This window comes from Phocoena phocoena, chromosome 3 (genome assembly GCF_963924675.1).
Source record: "Phocoena phocoena chromosome 3, mPhoPho1.1, whole genome shotgun sequence".
Taxonomy (NCBI): Eukaryota; Metazoa; Chordata; class Mammalia; order Artiodactyla; family Phocoenidae; genus Phocoena; species Phocoena phocoena.
This window is the reverse complement of record NC_089221.1, coordinates 73,091,524-73,108,148: the sequence shown is the minus strand read 5'-3', so window position 1 is coordinate 73,108,148 and position 16,625 is coordinate 73,091,524. Positions and strand designations below refer to the sequence as shown.

Sequence of the window (16,625 nt, the reverse complement as noted above, 5' to 3'; positions counted from 1 at the left end):
GTTTGACCATAATCACATTTTATACCATCAGCCTCTAGTGAGTTTCTCACTATCTCCAATGTAACCGGTCCTAACAACTAAGTCGCTGACCTACATGGCTTTGCTGGTCCAATGAATCCTTTGGAGTAATCAAAATGCTCCTTTGGAATCTCTTAGGCCAATGACATCTTAAACGGGACTGCCCTAAGGAAATTTTCTTTATCACAAGTTGTTTCTGTGATAAACTATACAACAACAGACCAGCCTATCTAGACAAGAAAAGAATCCCCTGTGTAATTTTAAAAAAAAGTCACAAAAAGAAATAAGTTGATTTAAAGACACCAGAACATTTAATCAACTTCTACTTTTTATGTGGTTATTCGCGTTTAATACAGTAATAGCAAAATAAGCGTTTTACCTCAAGTATAGTAATGTTGATGGCTGCTGCTGTTGCCCCTTCTTCTAAAATCAGAAAGCCAATTACTGGGACAAAGTCAACATTTGGCTCAGCTAGGTTTCCTTCTGTTTGGTTCTTTAGACTCAACATTCCAGGAACTGTGGTATATGTGACATTAATGGCTCCTAATTGAATTGGATGGGAAGGGATTTTTAAATTATTTAAAATTAAAAATAGTATCTCATTATGAACTTGTTGACTTTCCTAAAAGCACATCAGTAGCTGTATTATTGGCCCCAATTCTTCACCCCTTCCTCTGTTCTTGGCCTTTACCATGTAATGGCTCAGTGATGTTGCACTGTGGGCAAGGCATCCCTGCCTACCTCTACTTTGAGTTTGACTGTGTGACTTATTTGGGCTACAAGGTAAAAGTGATGGTGCGCTAGTTCTGAGCCTAGACCTATGGGGTCTGGCGTGTTTTTGCTTGCCTTCTTATGCCCCAACTGGTTCCAGGAGAAGAATGAGAGACACGTGGAATACAGCCACCCTAGCCAAGCCCAGACTCAGTTAGTGGACCCACGGCTGGCCCATTACCATATGCTGCTGAGAGTTTATGATGGTTTGTTGCACAGCATTCTGTGACACTAGATAAATTCCTTTAATCTTTCAAAAATAAAGAAGTTATAAAATCCTGTCCTGAACTAAGAAATATTAATTGTTTTCCTGTCCCTGATTTATTCTAGCAATGGCTTTCATCCACCCTAGTAGAATATTAAAAAAGCACCTGCCTGGAAACTCCATTCATTCTAGAGTAACACAAACCTAGAGATCCAAATTCTCTGTTGATGAAAAGCTGAATTGTCATGTTAGCCTCCTGTAGCAAAACAAATCTTGATGAAAGAGCAAAACTTAACACTCCATGTGGTTCATCACTGGCTTCTACGGTCAGAACAGCTGCATATCCTTGAACGTCAAGCAGAGCAGTTCCTGCTGGTGGAACTCCTAAGAAAGTCAGGGACCACAAGAAATCTAACAGTGACTTGACCTTAACTTCTAAATACTTAAAATATAACCCCACTTTTTGAAACATATTAAAGTAACCAGAAAGTGGTTACTTTCACTCCTCTAACAGAAATCTTCAGGGTGACAAACAGAAGTTACCTTTTAGTTTTTTTTTCTTCTTAGATAGCAAATTTTTTTTTTTTTTTTTTTTTTTTTGGCTCAACCTATTATTGTCATTATGTTCTATACTGGTCATCTGAATTACAGAAATTGATTAGAAACTGAGGAAAATACCCAGATAACTTGCTCAAATTAGTAAATCTAATTTATCCATAAAACTGATCCAGAATCCAAATTGGTCAGCTTAGCATAAAATTAATTTCATTAAATTCTACCTTTGGAAATATATTTTACTCCATAGGAAATATTTAGCAAAATTTTTAGAGGTTTTAACTTGAATCCATAAAGATAAGTATTTTCATTCTGAGCTGATTCTTTTGGATCTAAATGTTATGGGGCAGACGATATTTAAATAACATTTTTAAAATCGCTATGCATCTAACTGTTAAATATAGAGACAGCAACTATTATTTTTTTCTGAAAAGAATAATACACCAGAAAAATAATTTAATTAAATTCTGCATTACCTTGTGTCCTGACATCATACAGAATGACCTGGTATACTTCTTTCTCCTCAGGAATATTGTCATCCAACAGATGCACAGATATTGTTTTATTCAATGACCCCTATGTCAAACAGAAAGAAATTCATCCCTCTACTGTCACTGAGCACAAACTATCTCCTGCTTTTACTGGCCTTATAAATTGTGCATCCAACTATATTTTCACTTAAACAAAGTGTTCTGTGGCTTAAAAAATAAATTAAATAAAAAACCACTGACTCATAAGAAAACAGGCTTAAAGTAGATAGGGAACAACTGTGGAAGATTTGAGTGCTGAGCTCATGAATATAGATCTTATCTAGTGAGCAATGTAGCCCTATTGAAAATTCCAGACAAAGCAGTAAGTTGGAGAGATTTCTATGTGGTTAATGGGAAAAACTGGAGTATGGAAAAAAAGACCAGTGTTGTAGGGAAACCAGTTATTAGAAGTCAAATGTAGTCCTCAAGGCAGAAGGTTATAGGGGTTAGGCTTAATATTGAGGGAGTGAAAATGAAGAGAAAAAGAATGAAACAATTTACCAAACAAGAATTCATATCAAGTGAGCGTGGAGAAGAGAAGACGAAGAGAAACAATAAAGTAGTGCTAACTTTCTACCCAAGAACTGCTTTCTTATAGTTATTTTCCACCAATCATCTTCTTTCAAACTGTCAGCAAGAGCTTTTAAATGTAACCTCAAAAATACTGTGTGAACAGAAGATAAAAAGACATTTGTTTCTCAGGCTATATGTGCTGTTTCATAGCAGTGAAACATTTAAGTTCCAAGTGCATTGAAAGTTCCAAGACAGTGAGGGGTAAGAGAAGAGGGACAAGCAGTAATCATCTTCTTAATGACACAGTTGACACCAACAGTGGGAGGGCAAGAACGCAACAAGAGGGCTTGCCTCAAATACAAAGTCAACTTTTTCTGTTTCTTTAAAGGAGATCTACCTAGTACATATGGAAATACAAACCCCCTCCTTAAGTCTTAGAAATTCTTTGAGTAATGTTCTTCCTTTAGGTTTCTAAGGAAGCAGCTCCCTCTTGGATCTCTATTAATCTTTGTATTACATAATCAGAGTTTTCCCATTTTCCTCACAAAACACAAGTTACCTCCAGATATTGCAGTAAAGCTTTTCTCGGTGGTATTACCTCAGGAAAGAAGAGTTGCCCGGTAAAGTTAGCAAAATTGAGTTCTAGGTTTTGCCCAATAATTTTCCAGTTAACAGTAACATTTCCTCGACCAGGGGGTGTTCTCATCACATGGAATAGTAAAATTTCTCCTGCAGGTGAAATGTACAGATTGATGAATGTTTAATGTAAAATGAGCTTAACATTTGAAGTCAACAAAACCCAAATCCCAAACATGCAACTACTACAGTACCTTTTCTAAGAATATTACAAAGCTGTTTTGTTTGCAATTTTCTAGAAGCTTTATACATGCTTATTGTTTATCAACACATTATTGTTTATCCCACTTCTAAATACTTCCATTTAGTAGAACTTCAGGAAGTTTAACATGTAAGAGTTACAAAAGCACATGCTAAAATGGAAAACACAAACTTTTATACACTCCAAAACATGCACCAGAACATAAATGTTCTGTAAATTAAAGAAAATAATTAAGTCCTCATGGTCAAAACTAGTAATAACACAAGTAAATTCTTCCTTCACTTCCCAAAAGGACAAAAATTCCTTACACTGGTATGCAATGTGATTTTACACAATGCATGCATAAAAATGCTTGCAAATACCTGAAAATCACATTTCTTGAAATTGTAACTTACATATACCATCAATGATTTTGTTTTATAGAAAGAAATACAAAGGAAAGGTGTCAAATCTGTATATCAACCTCTGTAACTTCACCAAAGTTACAGCTATCCTTCCTGGATAAATGAGGCATTTTAGATACTTTCCATTCCTGGCTTTTATCCTCATGTAATATTTTGTAAAATTGAAGAAAATCATAAAAGTCATTTCTTCTAAATTGCTGGAATTGAAAAGTAAGCTCCTAGGGAGTACTGGTGATGGCCATGTGTCTTGCTGAAAATATGCTGAATTCAAAAATTTTATGATGATGAACAGAAGTTAAGGTATATTAATGAATTATATTACTAAAAACTAATAATTGTTAAAAGATAAATGAATTCATGTTTAAAAGGCTTTAAAGAACACATCCTTATAGCATAGACATATAGTTGAAATCCATGCATGTTCATTAAAAATACCACTTTTACTTAGTTATCCAAATGAATACACACTTCTGACACTTTTAAATGAGGAGAGTAGCAATAACACAGTAAAATATAAACACCCTTTCCAAATATGTTTTAACTACCACAGTTTTTTAAAATAATAAAATTGAATAATTATTTCTAATAGAAAGGTTTCTTAAAATATCATAAATTCATTAATTTAGAGATTATCTTATTTCAATTACTAAAAAACAAAATAAAATTTTCATACTAAATTTAAGCATACATAACTTTAATACATTTATTACATAAATTATTTTGGGACAGCAGAAAATATAAGAAAGCAAAAACAGACTTCTAAATAAAATTTCCTAAAACAGTTCAATGTTTAATGTACACATTTTAAAATATTTCAATACAAAAAAAAATTTTTAATTGCTATCACAATAGCAGACTATGACTTGGATGTTTTTATTGAAACATAAAAGAACTGTTATTAGAAATAAGAGTGTCCAACGATAGGATATAACTGAAAGAATGGGTACAATCAGCCATAATTGCCATGCCATTTAAAATTTTTATACTTATATAACTCATATGAATAAAATGCAGGCACTACAATGAAACGCTGGAGTCTCTCTATTGTATACCAGGCAGAATTTCTCAAGGGTTTACTACTGAATGGCAGAGAGAGAACCTTGGAGTTATTAAGCTCTTTCACCTACAGTGTTGTCTGATGACCCAAACAAAAAGGTATAGACTCATGGTTTTCAATTTTTTTTAAATCACAAAACCCAGTAATACTTCAAAATGAAAATTATAGAAGTTTGAACAAGTGCTAAAAATGCAGTGGGAATACAAGTGGCAAAAAAAAATGTAGGTCAATGAAAATCCATATTGAAGGGGAACCTGTAAATATCATAATAAAAAAATTATGGTTGTAAGATGGTACATAGAGATTTGGGAATAAATACACCATTAAAGGCAAAACTAAAAATGAAATGCTAAGGAGAGAAAAAAGTAAAATCCTCCTACAAACTTCTTACATGTAAAAACGCTCAGTCTAGGGCTTCCCTGGTGGCACAGTGGTTGAGAGTCTGCCTGCCAATGAAGGGGACACGGGTTCGAGCCCTGGTCTGGGAGGATCCCACATGCCGCAGAGCAACTGGGCCCGTGAGCCACAACTACTGAGCCTGCGCATCTGGAGCCTGCGCTCCGCAACAAGAGAGACTGCGATAGTGAGAGGCCCCCACACCGTGATGAAGAGTGGCCCCCCAGGCTTCCCTGGTGGCGCAGTGGTTGAGAGTCCGCCTGCCGATGCAGGAGACACAGGTTCGTGCCCCGGTCCGGGAAGATCCCACATGCTGCGGAGCAACTAGGCCTGTGAACCATGGCCGCTGAGCCTGCACGTCCGGAGCCTATGCTCCGCAACGGGAGAGGCCACAACAGTGAGAGGCCCGCGTACCGCCAAAAAAAAAAAAGTGGCCCCTGCTTGCCACAATTAGAGAAAGCCCTCGCACAGAAACGAAGACCCAACGCAGCCATAAATAAATAAATAAATAAATTTTAAAATGCTCAGTCTAATACCACTTAATATCACCTTTGAAAATTTAATGTTACCATGCAAGAATTTAACTTGCAAGAAAATATTACAAGAAACACAATTTGAAGCACAACACACACACAAATAAAAGGTAAACCAAGTATTCCTTAAACACATAATTTCATGAGCCTATTAAAAATCACGTCAACAGCATAAATAGTGTGAAGGTTTTCCTAAGAATCAAAATAGAGGTATTAACTGCCTCTTTAAGGCAGACTGCCAAGAATCAGGTCCATTTAAAATGCCTTCTAGGGACTTCCCTGGTGGTGCAGTGGTTAAGAATCCGCCTGCCAATGCAGGGGACAAGGGTTCGACCCCTAGTCCAGGAAGATCCCACATGCCACAGAGCAACTAAGCCCGTGTGCCACAACTACTGAGCCTGCGCTCTAGAGCCCGCGAGCCACAACTACTGAAGCCCACGCGCCTAGAGCCCGTGCTCTGCAACGAGAGAAGCCACCGCAGTGAGAAACCCACACACCATAACAAAGAGTAGCCCCCGCTCACCACAACTAGAGAAAACCCGCACTCAGCAACGAAGACCCAACACAGCCAAAGATAAATAAAAAAATAAATGTATTTATTTTTTTTAAAAAAGCCTTCTAGGAAGAATTACCAGAAAGCTACCTTCTACCTAGAGGAGAAGTCAAAGAACATAGGAAAAGGAAAAAATTAGAAACAAGTGCTCAGTCTTCTAAATACGAGGGAAGAACAGAAGATAGGTCCTAAAGAAGGAAGGTAAAATTTTCAGATAGCCAATATTTTACCACACTGCCTTCTAGTTTTTGCCCAGAATGAAGACCTAGAGAGGGCCCTCCCCCACTAAAGAGTCTGACTAATTCCTGTAAGATCATCTTGATATGAAATCTAGAGTCCACCAAAAAATCGGTGATACATTTTAACTTTAAGCAGAAGATCTAAGACCAAAAAAAAAAAGGATTTCCCTGGCAGTCCAGTGGTTAAGACTTCACACTTCCACTGCAGGGAGCATGGGTTCGATCCCTAGTCTGAGAACTAAGATCCTACATGCCACGTGGCGTGGCCATAAAAGACCCCAAAAAAGGAAGATCATATGGGTTCTAGACCTAGCCTAACACAAATAAGAAATATGAATATAAAATTAATTTTAATAACCCAGAGTATCTCATGTATTTCTTCCTAAAACAAATCAGGATTGTTTTTACAAAGATAAACGTCAACTACAATGTGTATAAAAATAATGGAAAACTAAAATACAGGAAATATATTTTAATAGATTCATGTATACGTGGTATACAGGAACCATCCAAACTGTGCTCTACAATTAATAGAAAATGACTTAAAACAATTACAGGGATAATATGAAACACAAACTGTCAATAAGAAAAAAAGTTGAGTGTTTCTAATATAGCAGTTCGATATATATTTTTAAAGAATCACATCTCTTGTTCAAATCTTTACCTAGAAAAAATACATGCTGTCTCTGAGAAAAGGAGAAATTTTAAATCCATTGAACGTGACATAATGATTATAATGCTGCAGAGATGTGTGAAGTGAAACGTTTAACACAGATTTATAAAGAGCACATTTATACATACTTTGCAACCACAGTAAAAATCTATTGTCCTATATTTCTAAAGTCTGCCCATTACATTTGAAAGAAAGTAATATTTACCACTGGGCATCTGTCCAATTGCTTTAGGACAAAAATGTAGAAATAGGATTCTACAGAATTCAATACACTGTTAAACACTAAGGCAATTCCTCCCCATGAAATGAAAATGTATTCTAGAGCCAGAAATTCAGCATTGTCCACATTTTAAATCTAATCACGTAAATGAAACTCCAACACTAAGTCAAAAGCAATGTTAACACTGTCAACAGTCTACATGGCATGATTTTTTTACCCCATTTCTTTAGCAGTTATCTTTGAAGAATCACCATGAAGTTTTCATTTTTGTAAACATCTGCTTGATATACATTTCTCTATGAAAGTTTGCAGTAATACAAAGAATACATGCGCAAAATACTGAATTCTTGAGGTTAGACATAATGTTTTTGAAAAAAGAAAATTAATTTAGACTCTAGGAAAAGGTTTAGGAGAAAAGGGAAAGAAAAGTAAATTAAAAAAAAAATAGAAATTCCTACCAATTTTTATTTAGAAAATGTAAAAATTCTAGGGAGTACTGATTACTGAAAACAATTCATTGTTCTATTTCCTGTACCAAACTCATGCTCATAGATTGATATGATGAAGCAGATAGGATATGCTTTTGATATGATAAACCAATAACACGTTTGGACCACGTGTTTTAATGACTAATAATTTTTTCTCTTTGCATCCCCTGCAGATATTTAGCTGTTGGAGACTAAAGAGACCACAATCTGGTTTTCAGGTGTTAAGTTCGTTCAGGTGAAAGAGAACACAGGTGCCAAGACCCTGCAGTTTCCCCAAGATGACTTGGTGCTCAGCACAAGAGCCTGGGTTTCTTCAGAGCCTCCAACCCACCACCACTGTCACCACCCAGACTTCCATAGGACGCATGTAATGACGCTAGCTCCTTTACGGTTAAAATGCCCTTCAAGTGATCCTGGACATCCAAATACTTTTGTATTCTTAAAAAAAAAAAATCCCATCATATTGCTGAAAATCACATACCTAGTCCAGCTCTGTGTCCTCCCTTAAATCTAATCCTTTCTGGTCCCTGAATTTATTTATACCCACCCCCATGCCACTAACACTTTTATTCTCTTCTTCTACATTGTCTTCTTCTCTATATTTCTTCAACAAAACAAAGCAAGTCCAAAATACTCTACGCTTTAATCTGGTTTCGCCAATTTTTCTCCCTTCCTTGCTCACAGAGCCAACAAACAGAATATCACCTAAGGCAGTGCTTCTCACCCCTAATGCAGTGAAGGATGGGATTTGGTTTTGTTTTAGTAATGTTTTTTAGTTTTCTTTTATCTGAAAATATCTTTATTTCACTTTCATTCTTGACAAATGTTTTCACTAGTATAGAATTCTGGGTTGGCTTTATTCTGCTTTGAGCACCTTTTTTTTTTTTTTTTTTGGCTGCACTGGGTGTTTGTTGCTGCACACGGGCTTTCTCTAGCTGCAGTGAGCGAGGACTACTCTTTGTTGCGGTGCACGGGCTCTAGGCCCATGGGCTTCTGTAGTTGTAGCACGTGAGCTCAGTAGTTGCAGTGTACGGGCTCTAGAGCGCACGGGCTTAGCTGCCCCGCAGCATGTGGATCTTCCCAGACCAGGGGTCGAACCTGTGTCCCCTGCATTGGCAGGTGGATTCTTAACCATTGGACCACCAGGGAAGTCCCAGACAAGGGGTTTTTGTCTGTTTTTTGTTTTGTTTTGTTTTCCTTGATCTATCAGAAACTGACATTTTTGTAAAACACAATAAAATAAATGACTAGATAAGTTAAATGGCAAAAAGAACACACATACAAAATGTAAGCCCCTAGATATCACTTTTGGATATCACAGCAAAATGAAATCGTTTAAAAGTCTCTAGAAAGATCCTTTCAATTTTCAAACTTATCTTGTCACAAACAAAAAGCAAACACTTCGTGTGCAGATGTCAGCTTGAGGACTGTGCTTTGAGGAGCACTGCCCCCAAGGCTTCTACAGTCCTGTCTTTTGTTATCCTTAGTTATTTGCTTTCCATGCCAAGTTTTCCTTGACAATTCCTCTGCAGTTACTACTGTTCCCTCTAGCCCATATGGGAATCTAATCTCACTTGTTGCCCATGTAGTACGACACGCTGGTTACTTTCTTCTGATAACTAATGAAAACACATTCTTATTTTGGTCTTTTCCCACCTCTCTGGCAGAGCCTTCTTTCCCCTTTACCCTTTGCCTTTTGCCTGTCCCAGCACCTTACCCTGGTGTCCCACATAGCTCCAACCTTGACAACTTGCTTTCTCCCTCTGTCCACTAAGATCTTAATTTTAGATCTTTAATTTTCCTGATTTCAACGATTATCTCTAAAAATCCAATTTCCACCCCTAGCTTAAGACAGAGTCAGATTCTCTCACCAAGTTTCCTCCTCTCACATGGACACTGTTACTCAAATTCATTATTCTTCCAACTCAAATCCTGAAATATTTACCCGACGTTCCTGCATTGTCAGGTTCTGTAGTAGATGTAAGTTCAAGCAAAACGAGTTTCTTCTCACAAGGTGCCCTATAGCATAAGCTCTGGATTCAGACAACACTAGGTTTAAGCCCCACCATGAATAACTATGTGCTGGGTAATCTCTCTAACATTCAGTTTCCTTGTGGGAAAAACTGGTGTATATCGTCAAACCCACTTCATAGCCCTGTTAAAATTAAGTGAAATGATGGATGTAAAATGTCTGGCATGCAGAAAACACTCAATAAGTGTTATTGTTGTTGTCATTATTATTGAGATTAACTTCTCTTCCAGTGACTTTTTACTTGTATTATACTACAAATAATTTTTTCGGGAGTTGATGATCTGTCTTTAGATTGACTTATAGCAATGTGTTAGTCACTTTTACTCACAATTGTTATGACAACATGAGATTTTAAACCGTTAATAAAAGGAAAGAGTATTGGAAAATGGCTCAGATATTTGCATTAAGTTAAATAAACTTGCAAGTTGGGAGTACAGTAAGGTAAAAGGTAATGCACAGTAAAATGCATTCAGTTTCCGGCACAGTCACTAACTAGCTATATGATTGTGTCCAGTCACTTAATCTCTCTGTCTCAGTCTTCTCATCCATAAAGTCGAAGTCCAAATGCACGATCTATATCCTTTTCATTTCTTAACTCTTTTAGGTACAATTATTTTTTAATTTTAAACACAAATTATAGTGAAACAGACTATAAATACCAGTTTTATCTCAAACAGACTTATTCAAAGACAAAAACACTGCTATAATGGTTTAAACAAAAAGTAGCCTATAAATGTAAACCCTATAAATGATGTAAAATATTAAGATTCAAGGAAATTACTGTTTTTTTACGGGAAAAGAGGACATTGTATAATTTTTTTCTAGTTTGGCACTTTGTTCATAAAATATACAAACATAGGAAATCCAAGCTAAAATATTCACTGATCAGAAACTGCTATTTTTTTTTTGAACAGAGAGCCAATATTTCACCATTTAACATCAACAGCTACCACTGAGCACATATACACTATGTGCCCAGAACTATGCTAAGCACCCTACATTTATCCACTTAATCCTCACGCAGAAACCTACGAAGGAAGTAGTATGTCCCTTCATTTAACAGATGAGAAAGCTGAGCATCCTAGGTTTGACCAATTTCATTAAAATCACACTAGTGGGGAATGGCAAGCTAGAACACAATACCAATCTGCGAGGCTCCTAAATCTAGTTAAACAGTTCACTATACAGCCCTCTCCCAAATAAGCTCCGTGTACATTAACATACCCAGCTGTACAAAATAATGAAAGAATTTTTAAAATGGGAAACTTTAAAAAACTAGACAAAAAATGACATCCATGGAAAAGAGAATGAATGTGCTCAACAAAGAAAGGAACCCACCTTCATGACCTATGACAGATCTGGAAGCAGTCTGAAAGCTAACAACTCCCGCCACATTGTCATTGGCCAAAATGTTCACTCTGACGGTGTCGGAACTGGGCAAAATTCTACTTCCGCCTTCGGTGTACACCAAGCTAACTATGATGCTTTCATCATCCTCTGGCTCAGAGTCATCCAAAATGGTTAAAATGGCTATCTTTTTGGTTTCACCTATAAAGAATTAATGGAATAAAACCTAAGTAAGAAAATCATCAGTAGAGAATTCACAAAGGTCCAAGATAACTTCTTTCAAAGAAAAAAGTTAAGTAAAAATACATGAGTGAATTATAACAGTTCAATACCATGAGTAATATTAGTGCCACTATAAGCAAATGTTGTATGTAAGTATGTATACCCTTTCACCTATAAAACACTGTAAAATTTTCATTAATATGGGCAGATTGTGGAAAAGCACATTTTGAATTATGCAAAGTTAAAGGGTAGAACTATTTCAAGGAATCATGGTTTTACTTGCTGGTCTTTAGCCTAGAACCATGACCTAGCTAGGGGAAGAGGTTCTGAAGCATCTACTGTTTAGAAACAGATCCCTCTAGAAAGTGGGGTCACATTCTCATTTTGGCATTACCATGAATGATTTTCAGGTAATCAAAGCCAAAACTTCCCTGAAAGACCAGGAACACTTAGGGAATAGTGGTCAAAATGGGAAACTGAAAAGGATGGTAAATTCTCAGCAAGAGAACCCACATAAACGGGATAAGTCTTTGGGGAGCCAGATGAGATGACAACGTCAAATACTAGTCTCCAGGATTCGGGCAATAAGGGAAGGAGGCAGAAAAGGAATTCAAAGGGACACATAACAGCAATAAGGGCCAAGCAATCTACTTTGCAATTTGGTCTAGGACCCCACTAGTAGATAGGGCATCACTGAAAACCCCCAAACCCAACACTGCTTCTGCTGTTCACCTACAGTGTTCCCCATCTAATTCTTTGCCACTTTCTGGAAAGATGTTGAAAGGGTGAGAACAGGCAGGAGAAAGGAGAAAATGGATGTGAATGCATGTTCTCTCTCTCACGACCCTGTTATATTTTATCAATTCAGTGTCAAGACTGCCTCAAGAGAGTGTATGTTATCTGAGAATCTAGGTTAACTATAAAATATAGTCCATTTCGTGTGATTCTAAAGTTACAATTCAAGGTAATACTAATTTGTATAATGCCACTACTTTATATGATTGCTTCTTTATTGTTACCAAAGCCATTAAAAAAATCTAACTTTAAATTTTCATCTCCAGTCCCTCCTCAAAGTTCAATATTTCCTTTGAAATAGGGAGAAATGTTACCAGTTACTAACCTGTGCACACACACAAACCCATACATCAAGCATATCATTATTCCATCGTTCCCAAAACCATTTACTAGGAAACAATCATTCTTGAGAAGTTTTATACTATTTTAAAAATTTACTCTAAAATATAATGCTTATTAGATGATTCAAAAAGTATATAATCTATATGTATCATGACCCCTGACTACTGTTTCCAAAAAAGTATATGCATTAAAATTAAATGATAAAAGATGCAATGAATGAATGCTCTAAGATATGGAATTGTGAGTAACATTTACTTCCTTCATTTTGTTGTATAACCTGAAGTTTTCATGAATAAATATTACTTTTCAATCAGAAAAACACTATGTTAAAAAATCATATGGAATTTATAATTTACTAAATCAGGATTTAAATAATGATCTCAGTAAAGATATCGTTCTTCTACCCAAAGAAAACTATTTTAAATATATGAACTTCTGAAATTTTCAAATATAAATGATTCAACCAACCCTGGAAAAGAATCAGTGAATCTGACCCTAATTCTAATTATTGTCCAAGTTCTCTGCAATTTCATTGTTCATGAAAATTTAAAATAGTGGTCCCATCCAAGTCTAAGAACAGTATTATAAGTTGATCTACCACTAGTCTTAATTTAATATGAATCAAGTCACCAAAGTTTATGCTATTTATACTTACAAATTATTTTCTTTGGAGGTTTATCCTGATTTGTCTAGTGCATATGAAAAAGCTTCCCAGTTAGTACCCATTTTCCTAGCTACCAATACTTCTTACCCACATTTGGTTGTAGCTACCCGGCTCATTCTTGTAACTTCCCTTACAAAATTAAAAGTTGCTTTAGAGCTGCCTCTACACTTCCTTAAAGGCTCTGCTACCACACATAAAAGGGATAAAATTCTCACATTCCCTGAAAATCTTTTTAATAAACTAAAAAAGATACACATGTAGGGCCCTATGCCATGGGCCTACATATGTCATGTCAACCATTAACAAGCCAACTACTATTATTTCAAAACCATCATTCACTTTTACACATTAGCAAGAATGTATACAGTAAAAATTCATATGAACCTTCTCATAAAAACTGACTATAACGACTTTACCAGGGGGAACTGAAATCCATTTAGAACCGTAACTCACCTTCAGCAAAAGTCAGAATGTCTCCAGCACCTATAAAATCTAAACCTTCAGTAGCTGTTCCACCAACAACACGCCATTGGACTGTCACCTGACCTAAGCTGCCCCCTGTCCTGTGGATCATCATCTCCACTGTGGTTTGGGGCCGCTCCTGAACTTCAACATATAAGCCATCTTCTGAGGTATTGGGACTAATACCGTAGATCACAAACACTCCAAAGGCATCACCATTTAATGCTATGACAACTGTAGAAGTATTTGGCTGTCCTATGGTTGGTTGGTTTTTAAGACTGGCTGTGATGTTCATAAGATGAACTTCAAGGAGAGAAATTAGGAAACTCTCATCCATCTCTGGGAAATCGTCGGGAAGAATAGAAACTGTGAGATTTGCAAATTCATCACCTTCCAGCATTATGGCCCATTGCCTTGTCACAGGCTCGTAGTCACTACCAGCCACAGCCTGACCGCTAAAAAGAGACGCTACCCTGGTCATGTTTTTCTTGTAGGTCCAGAAGTCTGAGTTGTTAATGGTTGGGCTGATCCACGATGTCATCCAAAAACACTGGGGGCCTTCAGAAGCACCGAGAAAGGAAAACGCTGAGCATGCGTGTTCTTTGAGGCACAAAGTGGCACAGGTGTACTGGGGTTCCCCCATTGCAGAGACATTCACCCAAGTTCTCCAAAGTGGGTCAGGCACCCCTTGAATTGGCGATTCATAGTAGGACAGTAAGTCTTGACCCTCCTCAACTGCAAGAGCCACTACATCAATATCGGAAGTACTGTAGAACAACAACAGCCGACCAAAGTGCCCTCCGCTAAAATGTGGAGTGACAATTAAAAGACAGGTTAAGCACTCAAAGCCATCTGTGGATTACATAATAGAGAAGAGAATGCTGATTGTGGTTTTCACTTTTTTTTTTTAAGTGGATAAAGTACTAGCGCAAACACAACCATGTTTCTTAATAACATTTGTCTTTTGCATTATGTTTTCTCATGTAAGGAAATCTGGCTCATTTTCAATCAAATACTACTTATTTTTAACCAAGCTATGAAAATATCTTGTACCATATGCAAATCATATCCATTTCAGAATTTTCAAAGACTCAGAAAATGAATCATCATTACTAGCTTTCACTGAAACAAAGTAACAATGATACCAACATTGAGTACATTTTAAGGAAATGTAACTACTTGCCACAAGGTCACAAGCAAGACCAGCTATTTTCTATTTCTGAAGGAGCTCAGTGAACTGGATGCTGTCTCACAAGAGAAATCCAGATAAAACGGAACCTGAAAGTCAACCACTTCATATGGCATCTGAATGTTCTTTAATTTAGAAGCCAGTTGTATTCAAGTTCTAATTCAAACACATCACCAATTAAAGCAATAAGTGTCTGGGGCTGCAAAGCCCAATGATGTATAATCCATTTCACTAATAAAAGGTATGATAGACACAATGAGCTCTTTATGTTAATAGGCATAATTCAATTAACAAATTATAACCTATAAAATAATTTACATTCTACAAAAACTACCAAACTTTATTTGACTGTGTAAGAGATCCTTGCCCACCACCCCACAAGTTCCATCACTGCCCCCCTCCCCCACCGGATACAAGCAGCCACATCTCATATACCTTCTCCTGACAGTTATGTTAGCACAGGAACTTCTCTCCAGAGGCTCTTGAACACGATAAACCGACTGAACAAAGGCTACTGTACCATAAGGATTATCATTGGCAGGAATAGTAATATTTGCCACTCGATCTAACCCAATAGTACCACCACCAGAGGCATCAGTTAGTTGCACTTGGATAACCTAAAAATACAGTGAAAACTTCCTTAACAGAATCCCGGTTCTGAAATTAGAATAAAAATGATGCAGGAAAAAAAAAATCAAAACTATCCATACAAGTACAAGAACAAAATGGAGTAAAATATAATGGACTCAAAGAAACTCCTCCATTACATTTACAATCCCAACACGTAACAGAACAATCCATCACCAACTTTTAACAATAGAGCATGATGGCACAGAAGAAATACAGGCTGTTTAAGTTCCTTAATATTCTGTTATACAATCTTGTGAATCAATTTTAAGAGGCCTGTTTATGTTTACCACTTCAATAATATACTCTTAACCCCTATACCTTTTTTTACTTAGGGAGGATACTGCATATGTGTTTTATGAACAGTTCATTTATTATGCTTTATTTCCCACATTCTCATAAATGAAAATTCTCTGATAAAACGTAAAACTAAAAACATATCATAAATTTAGAGAAATTTATGATAAGTTTTTAGGTTTTCATACCTAAATTCAGAGAAAAGGAAAGAGAAATGTTGTATATGTATTAACTAATATCTAATATTTAAGAAGTGAGTAATGACACAATTAGCATCCGAAAAGAAATTTTATGGATTTCCCTTCTACAAAAATTTGACACTATTAAAGAATAAATGCTATTAAATGTAATTTTATGAGCTCCAGCTTTTAATACTTGAATTTAATAAAATAAAATTATCTTCAGCCAATATATGTTAGTGATGAATCAATTTCCCCACTGAGACTATATATTTGTCACCTTGCCTCTTCATGATGAAAAATAAATATCAGGCAGATAAATCTAGCATGGTATTTGTCACATAGTAAATCCTAAAGAATAAACGAATGAGTGAAAAATCAAAATCTACACATAATTAAGACTGACTGGCTCACACTCAAGTCAAAAGAAGTCTGAATACAAACAAATTAAGAGTTTATATGAAACAATACAGCAA

The 16,625-nt window shown here is 36.3% G+C and overlaps 1 protein-coding gene across 1 annotated transcript in view; it reads right to left on the bottom strand.

The window, feature by feature from the left end:
* The window catches only part of ADGRV1 (adhesion G protein-coupled receptor V1), a 542,990-nt gene that overhangs the window by 418,371 nt on the left and 107,994 nt on the right, over positions 1 to 16,625 (bottom strand). Inside the window, exons 32-38 of the mRNA XM_065873671.1 lie at positions 15,482 to 15,663; positions 13,849 to 14,660; positions 11,364 to 11,573; positions 3,191 to 3,321; positions 2,026 to 2,125; positions 1,199 to 1,378; positions 398 to 561 (exon numbers count right to left, since the gene is read on the bottom strand). Of these exons, the coding sequence (XP_065729743.1) occupies positions 398 to 561; positions 1,199 to 1,378; positions 2,026 to 2,125; positions 3,191 to 3,321; positions 11,364 to 11,573; positions 13,849 to 14,660; positions 15,482 to 15,663 (1,779 nt within the window). The remainder of the gene's footprint in view (positions 1 to 397; positions 562 to 1,198; positions 1,379 to 2,025; positions 2,126 to 3,190; positions 3,322 to 11,363; positions 11,574 to 13,848; positions 14,661 to 15,481; positions 15,664 to 16,625) is intronic.